Source organism: Canis lupus, chromosome 6 (assembly GCF_048164855.1).
Source record: "Canis lupus baileyi chromosome 6, mCanLup2.hap1, whole genome shotgun sequence".
Lineage (NCBI taxonomy): Eukaryota > Metazoa > Chordata > Mammalia > Carnivora > Canidae > Canis > Canis lupus.
Genome location: NC_132843.1, coordinates 7,948,443 through 7,971,954, shown reverse-complemented (window position 1 = coordinate 7,971,954; position 23,512 = coordinate 7,948,443). Strand labels below are relative to the sequence as shown.

The window sequence follows — 23,512 nt, the reverse complement described above, 5'->3', positions numbered from 1 at the left end:
TGGAAACACCTTGCATGTCCAACAATGGGAACAGGTTGAATAAATTATCATGTGCCCAAATAGTGACCTATTATTCTGCCAATAAAAATTGTTACAGGTTGGGCAGCCCTGGTGGCCCAGTGGTTTAGCGCCGCCTTCAGCCCAGGTGTGATCCTGGAGACCTGGGATCGAGTCCTCCATCAGGCTCCCTTCATGGAGCCTGCTTCTCCCTCTGCCTGTGTCTCTGCCTCTCTCTCTCTCTCTCTCTGTGTGTGTGTGTGTGTGTGTGTGTGTCTCATGAATGAATAAATAAAATCTTTAAAAAAAATTGTTGCAGGAATTTAGATGCTGGCATAAAGAAGAAATTGGTCCTGCCTGACCCTCCAGGAGTAAACAACTAGAAAACTGGATAAAGATATAAAAGAGTGCTTCTAAAATGTTGGGCAGCAGGCAGCACAGGAGAGTGATTCCAGAGAGAAGAGCCTTTCACCCAAAGACATCTTCTGGACAGTGGTTTGTCAATGTCTTATAAAGTTAAATATTGACATATCCTTTGGCTACGCAATTCTGACCCTAGAGAAATAAAAACATGTCCAGAAAAAGATTTTTGTAAGAATGTTCATGGCAGCTTTATTTATAACAGCCAAAAATGATAGCAACTAGTAGATAAAGAAGTTCTTGGATCTAATTCATAATACAGTGATTATGGTCCACAATACTACATAGCAAACTTCAAAGTCGCTAAGAGACTAGATCTTAATTGTTCCCAACACAAAAAAAGACATGAAAATTACATGACATGATAGGAGGGGCTAGCTAATGCTACTCTAGTAAACATATGGCAATACATAAACGTCTCAAACCAACAAGCTGTGCATCTCAAACTTACAATGTTATCTGTCAACACATCTCAATAAAAAATAAATTATATAAAATAGGCACTGATAAAAAGAACTGGCATAACCCAAACAGAACAAGAGGATGGAGAAACAAATGTTGTTACATTCATGAAATGAAATACCTAGAAATTAAAGAACAAACCACTCTTACAAGCAACAGAAGATGGTAAAAGCCAGACACAAAACGACACACCATTTACTTCCATTTATATATTATATAACAGGCAAAGCTGATCTCAAGGGAGAAATATTCAGAACAGTGGTTTCCCTGGTGGCAGGACGGGGAGGGGCAGGTGGACTGCTGACCGGGAAAGGACAGGAGGCGATGCTGTAGCTGGTCTGTATCTTGATAAGGCTGCAGCTGACACAGGTGTCTGTATTTATCAAAACCCATCCAATTATACCTTTAGATGAGTGCATACCATGGTGTGTAAAATGTATCTCAATCAACAGGAAAAATGAAAGAAGGCCTTTATTATAGGACTGGATGTGCTATTTCAGCTCCATAAACATGCCTTTCCCTAGCTGCTCTGCTGTATACCTCTCCTCTCCCCTCCTTCACTCTCTTCTTTTGGGTTGTCTCCCCAATTTCCTAAGCTGCCCTTCCCCTGTGTTCTCCAAACATGCTTAACCTCTGTTCAACCTACACCACTAGACCAAAGAGGTCTGCCACTAGACCACAGGCCTGAGGGCCAGGCTCAGCCTTACATAACAGTTGAAGTGGAAGTGATAATAACCAGCATTTATAAGGAAGCTACTGTTTGTGGTACACTTTCTCTGAGCTAAGGGCTTTCCCCAGATGGTCATCATTGTCTTGTTCATCGAGGAATCTCGAGACTGGCACCCAACAAGCAGAGATCATGAATTATTAAAAATGTACAGTGTTCCTCAGAGTTGATGGAATAGATCATAAGGTAATTCTTGGTAATTAGAATCACAAGTGATTTTTCGAAAACTTTTTCTTCTTATGGGGAACCTAGGTGGCTTGGTAGGTTGAACTTTTGACTCTTGAGCTCAGCTCAGTTCTTGATCTTAGGGTTTTGAGTTCCAGCACTGCACTGGGCTCCACCCTCTGCCTGGAACCTACTTAAAAAAAAATTGTTAAAAATAAAAACTTTTTTTCTTGTATTTTTTTGTATTTAAAAAAATATCTGCTTCTATGTCAATGTCAAAGACACTTCTGCATAGAGAAAAGGCCGATTGAAGACCTTAAAAACACAAGAGCTATTTTGGGGTATAGCTGAGGTATTTATGAGCTACTTTGCTTTTATATTTGTTACAGCTTTTGAAAGATAAAGATGTTGCAATGTGAGCAGAACATTAAGCAAAAAAAAAAAAAAAAAAAGGAGCAAATGCTACAATGGATTCCAACTGCACTGTATTTTTCAAAGAAATATTTCTTCAGGAATTAAAACATCTTTTTTTAGCTTTGATACAACAGGAAGAAATAATGATTTCAGAACAGACCTCTCTTTCTTTCCATACATATACAAAAAAAAAAAATTCCTTATTTTGAAGCCAAAACAGTTGGGGACAAAGAAGTATATTTTGATAGGGTCCAGAAACTATCTTTGCTGATTTCCCAGAATCTTTCCCAAGGCTCAGTCTAAGGGGCTCTGTTGACTTAGATGTAACAGTGAGGCCAGTCCTCTGCCATTCAGAACAGAAAAAGTGGAGGGGGGGAATGGGAAACAAAACTGTGCTAAATGAAAAAATGTTTATGCTTGACTGTTTTGCAAACTACTGATGATAAAGCTTTATCATTTAAAGCTTAAAAGTAACTCTTGTTAAGAAACGAAAGTCCACATAGTTCTTAAAGCCTGACCTCAGTTATTTGAATCTATTCAGCTCACTGGTCACAAACACTGGACAATTTAAGGTACAATACTTGTATCCCCACTTGATCCTTTAGCTCTTTGGGATTCCTAAAGTTAAGGGCGTGGTCCCTCAGGATAAGCTCTGGGAGGCTGGCAAATGAACCCCCTCAGAGAGAGCCATTTTCAGAAGAATGAGGCAGTGGTGATTTTACAGGTATCCAACTGTCCATGCCTCCTCCACTGGCAGGCCTCAGTTGCTTCCCATTTCCTCTACTTGAATCTCTGCTGCCCTCAGTGACTGGGTGGCCCACAGAGCAGGGAAGTGATACTGCGTCCCTCTGGAGGCCAGGTCTACATGGGAACACAACCTCTGCCACTTTCTCTGGAACACTCGTGCTGGAGCTCTGAACCGCCATACGGGCACTCTGCCTTAAGGCTGCCATGCTTGGAGGAAGCCCACACCAGGCCACGTGGAGACATCACTCCAAGAAGCTGAGATCACATGAAGGGAGCGACTGGCCAGCCCCCAGCTGCCCCCCTGCAACCTCCGTGGACTGCAATCTTAGGCATAGGCCCAACTCAAGCAAGCGCTTCCTGAAATTCTGGCCCACAGAAACTGGGATAGATATAAAATGAATGCTGCTGTTTAAAGTCGTAGGCGTTTGCAGTGATTTCTTACACAATAGATATGCAACAGATAACTGGAGAAATTGTGTATGAAACAATAGAATGAGATAAAAATGTGAACACAAAAGAAAGACGTATCTATGGGATACATGGGATTCTATGGGATGCAGCTTTGCAGAGAACAGGACGACAAAGATAAAAATGTCTGAAGGACAAGAATGTGGTGCGGCTCACTTCCAAATCACAATGGAAAGCTTAAGATTTCTCCCAATCTATTCTTTTCACCGAATTCAAGAAAAACGGAGTATCTGAAATTGGTTGGGACCAGTATAAAGTAACAGAAAATTGAAACAGAATGAATCATTTTGAATGCGTACAAGGATACGGTAACAGTAATTCCTCCCACACAAGCTCTCCAAGAAGGGTCTGTGCCTGACCTCTTCTAATGAACAGCCGAGACTCGCTTGTAATGAGAAGCTCCAATTTACATGCAATTCTTGTTTTAAAAATATTTCAAGATTTTCTGTCTTTAGACTGTGAAAGCTGTCTGTTCTTTTCTTACTTACCCTGTCAACGTGCTTAGCAAACACTTTCTATCTGGATGACACAATGATAAACCTCAATCTAGTTCTGGTCCGCTTTTCAGAAATTTTAAGGAAAAAACAACAAACATCCAAATTAATGAGGTTTTAGAAAACCCAGCAAACAAGCAGCTATTGTCTCAAGGTTTGTATAAAACAAAGGCCTCTCTGTGATTATGTTCCCACAACAAAGTGCTACTTCCTAATTAAACCTACACAGAAAATAAAGCACTGCTTCAAAAGGCAGCTTTATTTTCAGCACCATAGGAAACATTTCCTTTTCTACGAAACATATTTTATCTTCTAAAGGAACATTACCAAGTTTAACTCACAAATCTGACCACCCCCAGTGAAACTTTCCACCCCGGTTTAAACACTTTCAAAGGAGGATACAAACCATTGATTCATTTCCCTGCTTCTTGGCCGAAAACTACACGGTGGGTAGCACCCCAGATCTATCAGTCACTGCAGGGAAATGACCCGCTTAGCAGCAACGTGAGCAAAGAGAGTAAGAGGAGAGATGAGGAAGAATGTGAACCATCCCAAATAGGAGGAGATTGTAAGAGATCTGGCCAGTCTCCCCATCATGCAGAGGAAAATGGTGACAGGAGATCAGAAACAAATGAGGTGAGACAGTGCAGCATAGCGGGGAAGGAGCCAGAAGTCCTGGTCCAATCCCAGCTTCAGCACATAGAGCCACAGGACCGTGAGCAAGCCACTGAACACTATGTGCTTCAATATGCTTCCCTCTAAAGAGGAGACCATCTATATTCCAGGATTGTTGGGGAGAGCAGATAAAAGAACATGGATGAAGAAAAAAAATGCTGTGTAGTCTATAACCTATAATCATGTGTATGTATATATATAGATTCCTATATATGTTCATTGTATATGAATATGTGATATACAGATTGTATATTCACATATCCAGATTCAATGTGCCATATATAGATCCTATACCTACTATACATAATTCCACAATACTACCTTCCTAAATTCCGTATCATTCTAAATTCTGTAATATTAAATTCTATATATTACATACATTATATATACATTATATACAATATATACACATTACATACACATACTATATATAACCTATATACTATATACTGTTGAAAACCATGGGTTTGACCTGCATGAATTCACTTATATATGGGTTTGTTTGCAATACAGTACAGAACTAGAAATGTATTCTCTCTTCCTTATGATTTTCTTAATAACATTTTCTTTTTTCTACCTCATTTGATTGTTAAGAACACAGTATATAATACATATAACATAAAAATATGTGTTAATTGAATGTGATTTCTAGAAGGGTTCCAGTCAACAGCAGATTGGTAGTTGAATTTTGGGAGGTCAAAGATTATACACAACTGCATAGGTGGTCAGTAACCTAAATCCCACATTGTCCAAGGGTCAACTGTGTAAGTCCTATTCATACACATTATATAGACATGCTTATATATGAAGTATAGATTCCTATATACATACAGGTGATAAATATTCCTTTTTAATGCAAAACGCAAAATAAAACTAACCACAAACTTGCAACATGAACGTTGAAACTGATATGCATTCACTGCATTACATCATTGGCATACATTGAGGTCAATCCCTTTTAATCGAAAGCTCAAGTTATTACCCATAACAGAAAATAACTAGGGTGTCAGGCTGAGAATTCCTCTGCAAGTGATGGGTAAGCCATGTAGAAAATTATTATTGCAACTTTAAAAATTATGTAACAATGAGTTTTAGTTATGTTTGGAAATGCTCATGCTCTAAGGTTAAATAAAATACCAGGACACTATCATATATGTCAAAAATCTCAGCTGAAGGGGTGGGATTGCCCAGTGATGCAGACAGAGCCCAGGCTCTCGAACCTCAGGGCATCCTACCCTTGAGCAAGTTACCTGAATTACCTGAGTCTCAGTTGTGTCATTTGTCAAAAGGAGAGAATAATAGGACCAAACTCACTGCATGAGTATGAGAATTTGATGATGTAACACTCATAATAAATATGTAATACATGATAGCATTATTGCAGCTAATCCACCTTTCTATACTCTGCTCTGTGGGGCTTTGAGTGGAGGGACTAGCAGGAGGCCGGAAGGCTGGAGCAGGGGAGACAGGAGATAGGGCATCCTCCTCTAAGCCTTTCCGTGTGAATAACCCCCCACGGTTCCCCCTCAGCCTTCAGCATCCCTGATTTACCCTGGTACTCTCTTCCCTAGTTCTCCAACGCTCTTTAACCTGTTCCTCATGCTACACATATCCCTCTAAATAATTCATGTGGCTTCTGTTTTCCTGAGTAGATGGACCTGGACTGATACAAAACGGCATGGATGCCAGAGTATACCAACTTTGAAAAACTGTGGTAAAATGTACATAACATTAAAAAATGACCATCTTATGCATTTTAAGTTCAGTGGCATTAAGTACATTCACATCGTTGTGCAAGCTTCACCACCATCTGCCTCGAGAACTTTCTCATCTTCCCAAACTAACTCTCTGCACCCATTAAACGTGAACTCCTCATTCCCTCCTCCCCTCAGCCCTGGCAACCATCATTCTACTCTCTGTCTTCTCAGACAATTTTAGGTACTTTATGTAAGTGGAATCATATGGTATTTGTCCTTCTGTGTTTGGTTTATCTCACTTAGCATGTTTTCAAGTTTCATCCATGTTGTTGCACATGTCAGAACTGGCTTTCTTTTGAAGGCAGGATTATATTCCATTCTACTTACATACCATCTTCGTTTACCATTCACTACTGACAGACAGTGGGGTTGCTTCCACCTTTTGGTGATTGTGAATAATGCTGCTGTAAGCACAGGTGTGCAGGTATCTCCCTGAATTCCTGCTTCCAGTTCCTTTGGGGGTGGTATCTAGAAATGGAATTGCTGGATCATGTGGAAATTTTTGGTTTAACTTTTTGAGGAACCACCATACTATCTTCCACAGCACTGTACCATTTTACATCCCCACCAGCGATGCACAATGATTTTAATTTCTCCACATTCTTACCAACTCTGATTATTTCCCATTTTTTTGTTTCTGGGGGTATTTTGTTTGGTTGTTTTTTTTGTTGTTATTGTTGTTCGGGTGGTTTTTTTTTGTTTTTTTGTTTTTTGTTTTGTTTTGATTTGGGTTTTTTTTTTTTGGTGTTTTTGTTTGTTTTGTTTTGTTTTTGTAATAGCTATGTATCTCACCGTGATTTTGATTTTCAAATTTCCCTAACGATTAAAGATTCTGTCTGGTGTCTTAACTTTGAAAGTAGTGTGCCTCAAACTGGAAATCCTCAGGTTCTTCAATTGAGAAATTCTATCATAATGAGTACATTTTTCATATCATTAGCAGCACCTAAAAGAATGGTGACAGCCATTAAAGTCAAGGTCCATCAAATGTGCATGCTATCTCTCACTCAGAGTGATTTCTCTACAATTTTAAGTTGTCACAAAAGATCCCTGACTCAATTCAGGGGATGTAGTGCTAAAGAGCAAGCTATGAACTCACTTGACAGTGAGCAGTACTCTGTTCCACTTAACAAGTTAGCATTACCTGTGTTAGAATGACTCTTAAGATTTATTTTTCTTAAGACAAAAATACCACACTCATTTAACTCCCATGCATTGTTTTTTAGAGTAAGATATTGCTAAATATCTAACAGTGTAAATTCAGAAATTTTGTGACTCTATGCCAAAATGAATGGCAGGCATTATTTTAAAGAAGTGAAAAATAAATCTAATTGTTCCTCTGGTAATGTGTTACTAAAGCAAATAGTGTGTAGTTAAATCTTTTGCAAACCAGGCAACATTTATGGACTTTCTGATAACACCCCTTTTTCTCATTTCTTTAGTTTATCTTTCATGTAACCAAAAACAATACATGGAGGCTACAATTGCCACAACTCCAACAAGGCCATCCACTCAAGAATCAGGAATGGGATCCAAGTCTTTAGCACTTGCCAACAGAGAATGAAGCTGATAATTCGGTCATAAAACCTCAGGAGCTGACATATTAATTAAGTCACATGAATATGAATATGTGACTTAATAAATAAGTTACAATATGAAGTTGTTATGACTCCTGAAGATATTAAGGTCTATCTACAATTTTACTTTAGAAATCTGTATCATAGGGACACCCTGGTGCCTCAGTGGTTGAGCATCTGCCTTTGGCTCACATTATGATCCTGGGGTCCTGGGATCGAGTTCTGCATTGGGCTCCCCACAGGGAGCTTGTTTCTCTCTCCCTCTGCCTGTGTCTCTGCCTCTCTCTCTCATGAATAAATAAATAAAATTAAAAAAAAAAAAGAAAGAAATCTGTATCATGGAATTTACATTTTTACAGAAGTGAAACAAAGCAGTCAAAAGGCCTGTTTACTGACCATCATCTTTTAATCAGGCTGTGAACAAAAAAGCAGAGAGAAATGTGGGAACAAAGCATGGATTCACAGTGCAATTATCCAGTCAGAGCCTAATCCCTGCTGAGGCCTGGGTGTGCAAGAGGGAACAAAGGAGGGCCCTGTAAACATTAGCAGGCAAGGAAAATGAAAGAGAAGAGGAGCAAGAGGAAGAATACAGCCAGGGGTCCCTGCCCTCATGGAGTGTATTATCTAGAAATTAACTAGTAGCTGGATAATGGTTGGCTTTTTCATGGAAACATACAGATTCTGACAAGGGAAAAAAGTCATCTGAAGTCTTAGCCAAGCTCTAGAGCTGAATGTTGGTAAGACCCAGGAAACAAGGGTGAAGTGTTGGGGGGGAGGCTAGATAACTTTACAAGGGATAGATCGGCTGTCAATACCTACACAGGTTAGCCTCATTACTAGTGGAACAACCAGCCCTGGGAGCAACAGAGGTAGCCAGGATCGTAGATCACATGATCTGGTCAAAAATTATTTAACTGGAATTTAATTAAGTCTTTACAGTTGAGTTTAATTTATAGGAAATAGGGGGCATAAAAGAACATGTTAACATGACCACAATGAAACAATCCAACAAATCTAGATGGTGGCAAATTCTACAAGACAACTGGCCTAGACTATTTAAAAACTCAATCTCCTTTAAAAAAAAAAAAAGGCAGAGAGAAATTCAAAATAGAAGAGATTTAAGAAGTCTAATGATCAGGTTTTTCTGGATCCTGGTTTGAAAAAGAAAAACAGCTACAGAAGACGTTGGTGAATAAGTTGGAAAATTCAATACAGACAGTAAAATAGTTATTATTAGGAAATTGCTGTTAATTTTGTTGGGGCTGCTAATAGCATGGTGCCCATTCAGGACAAATCTCTATTTTTTGAAGATACAGAAAACTTATATTGGTACAATATCACAATGACTGCCATTCATGTGGAAACTGGGAAGATGAAATCAACATTGCAAAATGTTTAACAATCTCTGAGTTCCGGAGGTGGGTACATGCATGCTCATTGTAGTATGGTTTCTACATATTAAAAAATGTGCATAACAGAAAGGCTGAATAAATAAATCTGAGAGATTTGTTCAGATACAAGCAAAATGCACTTTCTAAAAAACTGAAAGCATGACAAAAATTTGATACTAGACATTTCAGAGTACCAATTAGTTTGTGTAATCTTAATTTGGAAGCTTATCTAAAAATGCTAGAAATTACCTTGAGGCCTATAACTATGTGTACATGCCTATTTTTGAGATATGCCTTTAAAGACCTTAAACTGACATGTCCCTGGAATTCCTCACGTTGGCTCAACTCAACCTAAAGCAAAAGAGTTCCCTTCAGAGTGAAGTCAAATGTGACACACGGCAAGATAAATGATAGTCTAACATGAATCTGAAATCTATATGTAAAACGTCCAGCTGTTAGTTTGGCTCTGAACTCATATAATACCACATTCCTGATGGTGAAAATGGCTATATTTTTTCCCTCAAAAAAGGAAAATAAACAGAAAAAGTGTTGGGAAAACCAAAATCTCCTGGAGACACATTCTCACCATTGAAATAAAAACAAAGATCAGGCCAAAAAGGGCACTCTTTTCTCTTTTTCTTTAGGGAGACTTTTTCTTTAGGGAGAAATATGAAGACGTGACCTATTACTTCAAGACATAGGGCTGAAAACAATTGAAAGTGTTGTTTTACTCAAATAGATACTATGAACCAAAACGTGGGAAAAAAATTTTTCTGAGCTTCGCATTTTGCTACCTGGTTTACTGTTATTATTAGAGAACAGAAGTTCTTTGTACGTGAATATACACAGCATTGCCTTGTCTTCTATCTAAAATCCTGCACATTTTTAAAACTATCACTTATTCAAAGAATTTTAATTATTCGCCATTAAATTTCCACAATGCCTATTTCAATCCTACGGGACATATTTCAACTGTTTGTCTCTTTCAGCTGATATTTAACATGATATTGGTGAGTTCTAATGTGAGAGAAATTGAATGGAAATAAATGAGAATATCATGCCATGGCTTCTCTGGAGAACTCAAATGGGAAATGTTGACAATAGCTCCAAAATACCTGCTGTCTCTCTTTTCCTTCTATCCACTCAGATTTCTTTCCTTTTCCCAGAAATATCAAGACAAGCAGGACCCAGACTGTTTCTCTCCATTCTCCTATGTGGTCTTGAAGCAAAGCAAGAGGACACAGGTGTGGCCGGAGTCAATTATACCTTGCCTTTGCCGGCTCACACTAAAGGCTTGCTCACAGAAGTACTGGATCACTCCAGCTTACTCTCAACCTCACAGACAGCATAGCATGCCAGGGCAGAAGCACAGCCAAAAAGGCTTCACATTAGCCCTGTTATTTCCTAGCCTTATTTTCTACATACAACCCTTAAGCAATAACTTTGTGCAGTGATAATAGCAACACAATAACCTCATAAGGAATGGTGATTTTGGTTCCCTCACCCCCGGGGTGTCTGATGACATGCAGCACACAGCCTGACATAGCAGCCTGTTCAGCCTGCTCCTGAACAGTTGAGCATGCCCTGTTGACACAGCTTCAGAGAATATCAAACCACATGGAAACAATTTCACTCATCTTCTCATAGACACCTGGGAATGATAAATGTGGCAAGAAATGATACTATGGACTACTTCTGCACATCACTGGAATTCACCTGGTGGAAAAACAGTGTGACCAGAGTGCAAGCATGCTCAGAAACAAGCAGACTTTCCTGAAGGTCATCAGAAAAGTACAACTCAGTAACCCCTAGACATTCTTCAATGGTTCCAGCTGACCTACCTGTCTTAAGTCCAGAGTGATCGTGACCCAGTGATATTCTCTCCCATTTTGAATACTGGGACTTTGCCACCAGTTATTGGTCCCATCGATTGCATTTGAGATTGGATGGCGTTCTGTCAAAAGAAAACATACAAGTGTTCCTCTCAGTTCTTGGTTTAAAGTTTTTGACTTCCAAACTGCAAGGCTAGTGGACATGAATAGCAGAGAAGGGGAATACAGTATCCATGACTCCTAATAGAAGTCTTCAGCCATCATTTCAAGAAGTATCAAGGGTACTTCTGAATAGGAGCAACACTTACCTTTGGGGTTGGCACTGTTGGCATCACAGATCCGGCACTGCGCGTTGCGCACGGGGCGACCGGGCACGTGCTCTACAAGCTTGCAGGACATCTCGGGCCCCTGCTCACCACAGGTGGCATTGGTGCTGATGTGCGCATTGCTGGCAAGATTGAGAATGGCAGGAAACAGCCCTGAAAATCAAGATTCACCAAATCAGCTTAGCTGCTTGAAATTAAAAGAACATGATTATGTCATCTCACTCTGTAGGTGCATCAAAAAGATTTTTAAGTCTACGCACCCAATGAAAGAAGCTTTACACAGAAGCAGTATACATAGCACTTTCATTTCTATGAAACTCTAGGAAAAGCAAGACTCATCTACCAGGAGAAACTCAGAACAACAGTTGCAAGGAGTGGAGATTGGCTGTGAGAAGACATGAGGGGCCTTTTCGGGGTAATGTCACATTCTATATCTCAATAAAGGTTTGGATTACCCAGACATATGCTGTTATGAAAAATCATAGAATACACAAATCTACAATTTGGGTAGATTTGAGTATTTCGCAGTATGTGCATTTTATCTTGAAAACAAAAATAAAAGAATTACAAACAAATATTGACGTAAATGCTTAAAAGTTTAGGAGCAAAGGGTATGAATGTCTAAACTCACTTTTAAATGCATCAAAAAATAAGCTGGGTTGATGCAACAGGGATACACAGGTTGTACAGAAAGAATCAAATGTTCATTGTAGGGTCTAGGTGGGAGGAGAGAGGATTCATTGTACAATTCTTTCCACTTTTCTGATTTGAAATCTTATAATAAAATGTTGGCGGGGGGCACCTGTGTGGCTGTGGGTTAAGCATCTGCCTTCAGCTCAGGTCATGATCCCAGGGCCCTGGGATCCAGCCCCAAATTAAGCTCCCTACTCAGTGGGGAGTCTGCTTCTCCCTCTCTCTCTTCCCCTCCCCCCACTGGTGCATTCTCTCTCTCTCTCTTTCTAATAAATATATAAAAATCTTCAAAAAAAAAGTTGGGAAAATAGGTTTTAAGACAAGTTTCAAATAATCCAATGCATGTATCTGCCAATGAAATTCAAACATCTTTCACTTAAAAGAAGGGCATCCATTCTCTGCTCACTTTGTTCCCATTGCCTCTGCTAGTACTCACAAGCTCTTTCCTATAATTATCTAGGATTTTTTTCTCCCTCTTCTCTTCCATCACTACCTGTTTATGTTGGTGAATACAACTTTATTTTTTTAAGATTTTATTTATTTATTCATGAGAAACACAGAGAGAGGCAGAGACATAGGCAGAAGGAGAAGCAGACTCCTCACAGGGATCCTGATGTGGGACTCGATCCCTGAACTGGGATCGCACCCTGAGCCAAAAAGGCAGATGCTCAACCTCTGAGTGACCCAGGCATCCCAACGATTTTTATCTTTAAGCAAGTGGTCCAAACTATTCAGAAAACAATTTTTGGATGACTGTGAGAAGCAGAACTCCTTTAGGTTCTTTAGAACTTTGGTTTTATCTTGGTAAAAGAAGATATTAAGTGTAAAGATTCCATAAAGATCTATAAATGATGGTGTATGTGACACTGGAGAGGCATTCTACCTAAATGGACATTGTGGACGGAGAGAATGCATTGAAAAGGGGTTGTCTTAGCTACGTGGGGTTTCTTTAATTGACTCAAATTTGACCTTCTAAGATCACAGAAGATAATCTTTTCTTTATAAAGAACATAGATCAATGGTATCTCTGCAATGTTTCTTTTCCAGTGAAATCTGAAAAAGCACGATGTAATCTTAGTAATATAGAAGGAATTTGTCTTCAATTTTTATTTTTTAGGTACTGCCTAATGTTTCCAATGATATTTTCTGTTACAAACATTTAAATAATTGAAATTACAAAATAAAAATGTTTTTTATAAGTTACTGCACTTAAAAAAAAAACTTATGTATCTATTTAAGAACCAACATTTTAGATAGTCTGCCAAAGACTTTCCACATAAAACAGACCTATTAGTAGTGCTCTATCTTAGGAGAATAACCCTGTTCAACTCAATAGGCCCTTAGTCTCTCAATAAAAAATAGTTACTGAATATTTGTGTTCTAGAGCATTCTTCCTATGAAACACAGCATACACTTACATCATATATAATATTTAATATATTATGTATATTTTCACTTTGAACTTAAAGTTCAAACCAAGTTCACTTGGTTGTTTTCATATTCCTTTAAAGGGAATTCTTCTTTAATTGAAAAGGCTTTATGAAGAAATAGCTGAATCATTATGTATAATTATGCAGTTCCCTAAAGGATTATTTTTATCAACCAGTAGTTCAACACTTATATTTTATATATCTATCTAGTTTCTAACATGACATGAATTCTTGGGAGTGGTACTTTGATGGTAGGAGGAGCTGCTAATTATTCTGTTTGGTACTGAGGTTAATACTAATTTCTTCCATTCTTTAGGACCATGCTATTCTAGTAATCTGGTTTGAAAGTATCTTATGAGCCAATGACTTAAAATACAATATGGTTTTAAACTTTGGTGTTTTATCCTTATAGCTAAAATGATGTTTTTCTGACTCTACAGTACTTGTATGTATTTAGATTTCTACTACAAGCAACTCTATCTACTCCCTTTGCACAGATTAGCCAAGCGGGAAAAAGAAACCAAGGTCATGGGAATTGATTTAGCAAAGCACTTCTCTTTCAACAAATACTTTACATGGTAGCCTAACAGATGTTTTCACTTCTTTACTCTCCCTGTCCAGTTGACATCAACGGAACTCCCGCTTCCTGCCCAGGGGTCGCTCCCACTCTGGAGAACCTCAATAGCCTTGAGTTACTGAGGGCAGCTGGGAGTGGAGAGGGCACCTGCTCCCTGGACTCAGGAGTCTCTGCCCTGAGTCACTGAGAAAAAGAAACTCAAAACTTCTTAAACTTAGCATAATTTGGCTGAATAATATCTCAATTCTAGTAATCAGCAGCAGGTAGTCCTTTGTACTAGATAGGCTTTGATGAACTTCTACATCTTCTTACCTCGCTGGTATCCTAAATATCTTTTACTAAAGAGAAAAATAAATCCCTTCATCAGCATGGCTGAGTAGGAAAACCTTTAAATAGCTAACGTCATAAAAATATCCTGGTTGTCTTTCACTAAAACTGAATCTTTCTTCTCAGATAAGCTAATGGTTGGGGGAAAAAAATGATGTACTAAACATTATTCCTTACATAATACATTTACTCTCACTCCACAGTTAAAGAATAATTACAATTCCCTGTTGCACACGGACCGTATCTGCTAGAAGATGAAAGAAAGGTAGAAATGCACACCAGTAAAAGCATGTGTTAAAAATAATTATAAAAAAAAAAAAAAAGCACTTCAGGTCGCTGAATCATTTCAAAGACCACTGAAATATTTCAATACAGGGAAACTACCAGAGCTTCAAATCGTAAGAGGGACAGGAAATCAAAGGGTAAGAAAGGGCATTGAGATACAGAACTTAGCAAGAACAAATGTTAGATTTTATGCATAAAAATCAAAGGCAGAATGAGGGCCACATCGGGATATCTATGTGGCACGGTTTCCCCACTGTCTCACTATGTGCTTAGTAAATTAGACTCTACATTTTTGTCGAGAGATATTATTTACTTTAGTCAGTGTAACTGTAATACTAATCTGTAATTTTCCCTCATTCAGGACACACAATGGACTCATTCCTCTATGCCTGTATTTAGCCAGTAGCTAAAGACTTCATGAGGCCAAACTCCATTGAGCATGAAATAAATTCCTTCTCATTCACCAATAGTTTCTTTTTTTTTTTTTTTAATCCCCTTTCTTTACAGCCTGAGTACATTTGGCCTTCTTAACTGCATTTCAGGACCATGTTAATCTACTGGAAATTCTCTTATTAATATGAGGTAAAAAAAAAAAAAAGTGCCATAAGGCTGGCAGCCAACAATGCCACTACACATAATTACCAACGTTTTCATCTGAGAGACTTCCAGATATTTCAATAATTCACATTTAGGTGTTTCTAGATTTTTTTTTCTCATCAGAAAATATTTTTGCTGCCTTAAAACTGGAGTATCTAAAATGATGACTACCCCCTAAAGCCAATGGCAACAACTTTTTCATCAATATTTCTCAGTCAAATAATTCAGGGTTAATGGTTGACAGCCTTAATGCATTTGTATATAAGGGAAGCATGAATTTTTCTAATGAGACTTTTTGTCTGTTTTGGGGGAAAAAACATTTTTGAGTTTTACAAAATATTAGTATATAATATTATACTAATCCATACTCAAAATCAATATGATATTCTGAAAAGAAAAAAACCCACAATTCTAAGCAAAGGGATCTATGGCAACATTTTCAGATCATTTTATTCCCCAGAAGAGAATTAAAAATTATGAATACTTTACAGGATTGAATAATCAAAGTGGCTACTGCTGTCAGGAGGCTTTATTTTGAAAAATAATCAAATCCACTTATTCAATCATAGAGAAATTTGGAAAAATAGGAATGTAAGTTTCTGAATTAAGAAATTTGTGAGTTTTAAAAAAATATTCAAATCCATTTTCTTCTCCATTTGCCCACCTCTCACTTCCCTAATCTCGCCCATTACCCAATTAACCATCTTAAATAGATTAGAGAAGGCTAGTGTTAGAAATAAACTACCCTGTTTGCTAGCACTTTCTGTTGAAGGATAGTAGTTGCCTGGTTGAACGATAAAGACAGCACTTCTTTACAGCTACAAATGGCATTACTCAAAGAAAAACCCTGGAAGCACTTAACACTATTCCAGGATTATAACATCAAGGTATTCTAATAAATTAATATTCAAAGTTAATAGTATGAACGTATTCTAATGACTTACATTTTAGGAAGATACATGAAGTCACATTCAGTAATGTACCCACATGAGTCCAAAAAAGCAGATGAGAATGTTTGATCGAGTTTAATAAACTTTCAGCGAGAATCTCTTATGTGCAAAGCACTATGCCAGGAGCATCTCCCTTGAGACAACAGGTTGAATGAACTGGGCCATTCCTAACCCCGGGGCTCTCCCAATCAGAAGGGAACGAGAGGTATCTACTCACAGATTCTAGTGAGAATAATATTGAAAATGCCGCAATGTTTGAAAACATATTGGAGGAGAGGATCTAGAAGAAGAAATGCAGTTAGGGATAACCCAGGCAGACAGATGAGGCAAAGGCAGGTCTAAAATCCTTTCATGGCTCTTCTTGTTGGTCTTCAAATCAGTTTCAATTTCCTTTCCTTTGCACATTTCATATAACCTTTCACCCCTACTCAGCCTTGAAGCTAAGCCCTGATCTTTCCTGAATTCTGGGCTAATGTAAATGTTCCTATTTTGTCCTTCCTTCATCAGCGCGCCCCATTTGCACTTAGCATGTAGGCCAACTCCCTGCCCCCTCCCAGTTTTCTCCCTCACTATCCTGCTCCGAAAAATAAAAACAAGTCTGAGTCTATGAGTTACTTTGGGGCAGAAGTTATCCTAAGTTAGCCTCTGGCTCATGTGAATGCCCAATAAAGCCTGAATGAAGAATAAATAAATGAATGAAACATAAATGAAAGAATGTTCTCTTGTGCCTGGATCACTACCAAATGCTCAGGACCAGAAGCCTAAATCTAGACACTTCTCCTATATGTCTTCAGGCAAATTAACCTCTCAGAGCCTCTATTTATTCAACTATTAAATTAATATTATTATGAGCCCTTTTTCTTCTAAATTATTGTGATTCTGGAATTTTACCTTGATAGACTATCAGGTAAACAGGTCCACCATTTGGAAAATGAAGTGAGAAAAACTTTTCTCCATTCAATGTACAAGAAAGGCAAAGAGAAGTTATTTGGTCATTCTTTTATCTTTTTGGATAAAAGAACCAAATAGAAATATAAAATGACTGACTTCCTTTCTTCCTTCCTTCTTTCTCTGCTTCTTCAGGAGTCAATCCCCAGAGCTTATGGCTCTCAAGAGTAGGAGAGAAACAAATGATGTTTCATACAACCTTCATCATAAGCCAGAGAACCCTCAGAGGTTGGCTTTGCTTCTGATCTATGCTTATGGCAATAGCGCTTCCCTGACTCTTGCCTACCTCCCAGTGTACAAATTTACATCACAAGCAATTCTTCCAAAACAATAAGTTCTATTTAATATGGCATATTTAATGGGCCAGTTAAACATCCACACTCTTGATTTTGGCTCAGGTCATAGTCTTGGAGTGATGGGATTGAGCCCCATATCAGGCTCTGTGCTGGGCATGGTTAAGATTTTCTCTGCCCTTCCCCCTTCTCTCTTTATATAAATAAATAAATAAATAAATAAATAAATAAATAAATAAATAAATAAGAATGGGACACCCAGGTGGCTCAGTTGGTTAAGGCTTCAACTCTTGATTTTGATTCAGGTCATGATCTCAAGGTACTGGGATCGAGCCCTGTGTAGGGGCTCCTCACTCAGCAGGAAATCTGCTTCTAATTCTCTTCTTCTCCGTACTCCTCTCCCCATGCTATGTGCTCCCTCCCACCCTCCCTCCCTCTCTCTCTCTCAAAATAAATAAATTTTCTCAAATATGATTACACTTACATGGTTAATATTTCATGTATTTGAGCCACTGTTTCTCTGATTACATTTTAGATGAAGTAGCACATTTGCATTTAAGGGCCACTGAGTCTGGACAGTCTCTACCTTTAAATAGAAGAGACACATTCAGGCCAGAGTGATGTGCATCAGGAAGGAGGCATGGAGAAAATCTAGACCCTCCAAGGCAGGGACTCACCTCACAGAAGGCTAAGCAGGACTGCTCACTCTATTCACACCTGACCCCGTTCCCTCCCATCATGCCTCCTCCTTCTCTTCTTCTCTGATTGTTCCTTCTGACATTGCTTTTGCAACACTATGTGGTTATAAATCCCTGTAAGTTAGGGACCCATTTGTAAATCACAATCTTCTCTCGTTGTCCTAAGAGATGACAAGGGAAGATGTCTCAGAGGACGTGATATTTGAACAGTCACACACAAAAAAGGAAGAGTTAGCCATGCAGGGGCAGCACAATATTTTAATATATTTGGTTTTCTTTGTAACATATTTTTTACACGCCAAAAACATGCTAGGAGCAGGTCTGTGAGCTTTGCCAAAGGGGCCCACTGGTACCAAAAAGTCAAGAACCCAGGAAGGGAAAGTGCTCAGTATTGTGAATCGACTGTCTCCTTTCCCCCACCTCTGCTTCCAGGAATCTAGTTCATCCCTGGACAAAGGCAGCCAGAGAGCCCCTGATCTTCTGATCCAGGCAGGTTGTGAAGGAGAGTGAGAGGGGCCCTGGCCAAGCCAAGAGTTAATGTCCTGCTCAGGCAAAGTCTCCAGTGACCTGACCAGGGGGGGCGGGTATAGCACTGCCTCCAGCTCAGGGCACAGAGTGCAAAACAAGCCTTTACTGTCATCCAGATTGCCTGAGCCAGAAGATGAGATGCCTCGAGGAAACTAATGAAAACTTCCACGACATCTTTATCTCCTTCCCACAAGGGAACAAAATCACCCGTGTAGAGTTATCATGTGATTTCTTACATTTGGAGCTAGTCTGCAGAGCTTACATTGGGGCTGGCCTTCAGGGACACATTCGTAAGTGCTCAGGACTGGGGGCCTATGTACAAGGAAGGGTGGGGGAGCCTGAGGAGGGTTTAATCTGAAGGTATTTACACATCCCCAATTCCTAGAATATGTTCAAGAGGCTACTGACAAGTTGGGCCTATGTACAAGTAAGGGTGGGGGAGCCTGAGGAGGGTTTAATCTGAAGGTATTTACACATCCCCAATTCCTAGAATATGTTCAAGAGGCTACTGACAAGTTGTGGGAAAATGCATCATACCTCAAATGATTTTTTCTAGGAAACAATGCAAATATGCCTGTATATTATGAATTAGGTGTACTTGAAAAATAAAGTATAAATGAAACTGTTTTCCCACCTCTACTTCTGACTGATCAGCAATTGACAGAGGCTCCTTGCAACAACTGGTTCCTTCCTCTTCTGTCTCTTTTCTGTGAGACACCTGCAACCACGTTATCCTAACAGGAGCACACCATTTAAAGAACTCTATTTCAGGTTGTCATAAACAAAAAAAAATATTTTAATCACTAGTAAGTGAGCTTGCTTTGTATATCAAATACCATAATTCTCAGAATGTTTAAATAATACACTATCAAGGCTAACGGTGAAATATGCAAAAGGTTTGCTTGCTTAGTGTTAAACAGGACTTTTGTTTCCAACAGGAATTATTTGAAAGTTACCAGTGAGTTATTTTCTCTCTCAAAAATTGAACAGGTGGGAGAATTTGTAGATGAAGACAACCTGGGGCACCTGGGTGGTTCAGTGGTGGAGCATCTCCCTTTAGTCTAGGAGTCCTGGGATGGAGTCCTGCATCAGGCTCCCTCCATGGAGCCTGCTTCTCCCTCTGCCTATGTCTCTGCCTCTCTATCTGTGTCTCTCATGAATAAATAAATAAAATCTCTTTACAAAAACTAAATAAATGAAAATGACCTGGAGTCTTCTCTAGGCTTGGAGCCCTTTCAGCTCAAGGCAGAAGCACAGCACCAAGTGGAGAGTGGCTCCCCACCCACCACTCCTCCACCCTCAAAAGCAAATACTTGGTTTTTGGACTAAACCAATTTAATCATTGATGGCTGTTAGTAAAAGAAAAGCTTTAAGATATTCTAGAGATTCCAGGGCCCTTTCCAGCACAGTGCGGAGAAGGAAAAAGAAAGAAAAACCCTACATAATCAGTAAGGGGAAAGTCAAATTCAAACTCTGGGGAGATTGGCATTTAACACAGTTGACTTTTTTGTTGTTGTTGTTGTTTCATGTGGGAAGATGAAGAGAAGTTTAATCTCGGGAAAACCAGAGGGGGTGGTGAGCAAAAGACCTTCACAGGGTTTTGCTGAGTTCCATTTCCATAGCAATGGACTCAAGGTACCCTTGACAAAGACAGAGGTTTTCACTGAAAGATGAATAAGCGGAATGAACCAGCTAGCCACAAACACTGTCCGCAGAAGACAGCACCTCATCAGGACCCGCCTACTCCTCCCACAAAGGTTCATTTGATGTTTATATCCCGTGACTTCGTGGGTTTTGATTCAGCATAAGAGTTTAGCTGCAGAGACAAAAACTATTATTCATTCATCAGGAAGTATTTTTCTCTTTTGCTGCCAAGGGCAGCAATTTAAATACTCTACCTGTTGAAAACATTATTGCATTTAGGCAAAACACAAAAGCTCCTGCACACACATGTATTTTGACAATTCTGTATCATTCCCACTGCCCTGGGAAGGCCCCATTCCTCCTCCCTCCTTCTAGATCCTCACAGGAGTGGACCAGCTTAAAACAAGGGTCAAAAAGCAAGGATGGCCTTTATGTTGAACACGGACAGCCTGTTGAATTAAAATGCTATCATATATTTTGCTTATATTGTGTATAATATGTACAATGTTTATAACATTCGTTTAAATACCTAAAGACATCAGTTAATCCCACATTTTTTAACCAGCCAAACACTTCCAAAAACCATCAACTTTTCTACTAACCCTTCAAGGTCTTAATTAATTATTTCTCTTACTTCTGCCTGTGTTCTATTATATAGGTTTTACTTGCTTCTGCTTTAAAACATTGGCATCGTCTTTGAGGAATGTAGCCCAAGGCCACTTCAAGCCCAAGGTGACCAGTGCCTTCACCCTTGGTTTAATGCTCCATTGAAACTGTCCTCAAAGTTTTCATAATTTAAACAAAGGGCCCCCTATTTTCATTTTGCTCTAATTCTTCATGCACCTACTAGTAGCTTGGGACTGTCCTCCCAAGTGGCCATGTACCTCTGATCAAATCAGTCGGCATTCAAGTTACCAGCTGCAACTGAACACCAGTACGATGACCCCAAAGTGGCTGGATCCACCAGATTACAGCTCCTTTGATTCCAATTCATTCCTACAGGGACACCTTACAAACAAAGAAATCATATGAGATATCTCCTTCCTTGGACACCAACCGCAGACAAATACATTTAACAACCAGAGTAAACACTTCAATCAAAAGTACACAGACTTGAATTATCTCGGTAGCATTCTCACTGGGATTGATAATCCTGTATCTTCTCAGTTTCACTACCACGGTCTGTTTCTGAAATCAGGCTACCTCTTTCAAGAGATGTATATATTTAATGCCATCATGTCTCTATTTCTTTTCAAAAAGCTGTTACCAGGTGGAGGATGTGTGCAAGAATTTCACTCACTGACTCTCCTGTTCCTCGCCTCACACCTGCTCCTCACTCAACTTCAGCTGGGATTCTCTTCCTTTAAGTAACTAAAAATGCCCTTTTCAAGGGCATCAGCTTCCATGTTGCCCAACCCAACCTGCTATTCACCTTCAGTTTACCTGACCTTGTCAAAACTGACCTTTCTCTCTTCCTTAAATTCTGTCTTCTTTTTGCCTCCATCTCACTACAGACCTCCTGTTCCCCTTCTGTCACAGCACTCTGGTCGCTCTCTGCTTTATCCTAGAGGTCCCCACAGGAACCAATTTCCTATAGAAGGCCTACGATGGCCTGGTGCATTCACAGGGGGAAAAGAGGGAGGCAGTGTACTTGCCCAAAAGTTATCTTGAAAAACAAAGAAGCAACCTACAGCATATTGAACTGAGGGCAGACACTTTGGTTTCCTACCTTGTGTGCTCAATGCTTCCTTGTTCAATTTAAATATGATATAAAAACGCATCACATGCATGGGACATGAATACATGAGGTCATCAAATTAATGGAATCTCAACGTGGCCAAAATAAAACCAGCTAAGTTTAACAGGGATAGATGCAGGACCCTTACTCCCCCCGCCCCCAAATCCACTGCAAACACTGCATAATCTTGGCAAAGGTAGAAAAGATATTATGGTTCCTTGTGATTATGGTTCCAGTATGCACAATATGAAAACAGTATTAGGAAAAAAGCTATCGTGATCTAAGGTTGAATTAATAATGCCATGCTTGGGATGCCTGAATGGCTCAGTGGTTGAGCATCTGCCTTTGGCTCTGGGAGTGATCCCAGGTCCTGGGATCGTGTCCTGCATCAGGCTCCCTGCATGGAGCCTGCTTCTCCCTTTGCCTGTGTCTCTGCCTCTCTCTGCCTCTCTCTCACGGATAAATAAATACAATCTTTAAAAAATAATAATAATAATGTCATGCTGTTAAAGACAGAAGATGATCCTTAGCATCCACAGATCTGATCATTATAATTCAGGTATGTACAAGATATTTGAAAGCCATTCTGCGCTCAACTCTGCGAAAAGCCATTCTGCACTCAACTGTTGAGAATTACCACAGTACTTCTTGGACTTTTCCATGTACAGATCACCTGGAGGTCTCCTTAAAAATGCAGATTCTGACTGCAAGTCTGAGGTAGGGCTGGGAGGCTTCATGGCAGACCATCTCCCAGGGGCTGCTGTTTTGGATTCAAAAGATTAAATGATCTCCTGGGTTGCTTCTAGCTCTTAATACTCTGGGGTTGGCTTACTCGGCCAAGCCTTGGCACAAAGACCAACAGACTAATTAGTAAGACCACGCTTCCCCCCAGCACTTTTCTGTCACTATTTAACCAGAACTCTAGACTCCCCATCCTGCATCCAAGTCTTAGAGCCTCTGCACAACTATTTCCAGAGGGAATGGGGCTTTTCCATTGAACAAAGGCTTTTGGCTTTACTGAAAAGAGGGGGGAAATCTTTGAGAGTTCCAAAATTGAAGACATAATAGATGCACAAGGCTCAATGGAGCCTCAACCAGGAAAATCTATTAAAGCCAACCAGTGGTTTGATCCCTGGGCCCTGTTCTACCAGAAAGATGCTGCCACTGGCCTGGTTTACTCACAGTGAAAATGATGCTGTTGAAGACATGGCGAACGTTTACAACATAACGATAAAATTTAAAGGAGGGATATTTATTAGCACAGTCTAATTCTGAGGGAGAGTCACCCTTTCAACCTGAGTCCTGCAGGTTGCTGGCATTCTGTGGGGGCTGCGGGGAGGGCTCTCCCCAAGTTG

At 39.5% G+C, this 23,512-nt stretch overlaps 1 protein-coding gene across 1 annotated transcript in view; it reads right to left on the bottom strand.

The window, feature by feature from the left end:
* Positions 1–23,512, bottom strand: part of LAMA1 (laminin subunit alpha 1) — a 155,101-nt gene that overhangs the window by 116,757 nt on the left and 14,832 nt on the right. Inside the window, exons 2-3 of the mRNA XM_072828761.1 lie at positions 11,432–11,602; positions 11,133–11,245 (exon numbers count right to left, since the gene is read on the bottom strand). Of these exons, the coding sequence (XP_072684862.1) occupies positions 11,133–11,245; positions 11,432–11,602 (284 nt within the window). The remainder of the gene's footprint in view (positions 1–11,132; positions 11,246–11,431; positions 11,603–23,512) is intronic.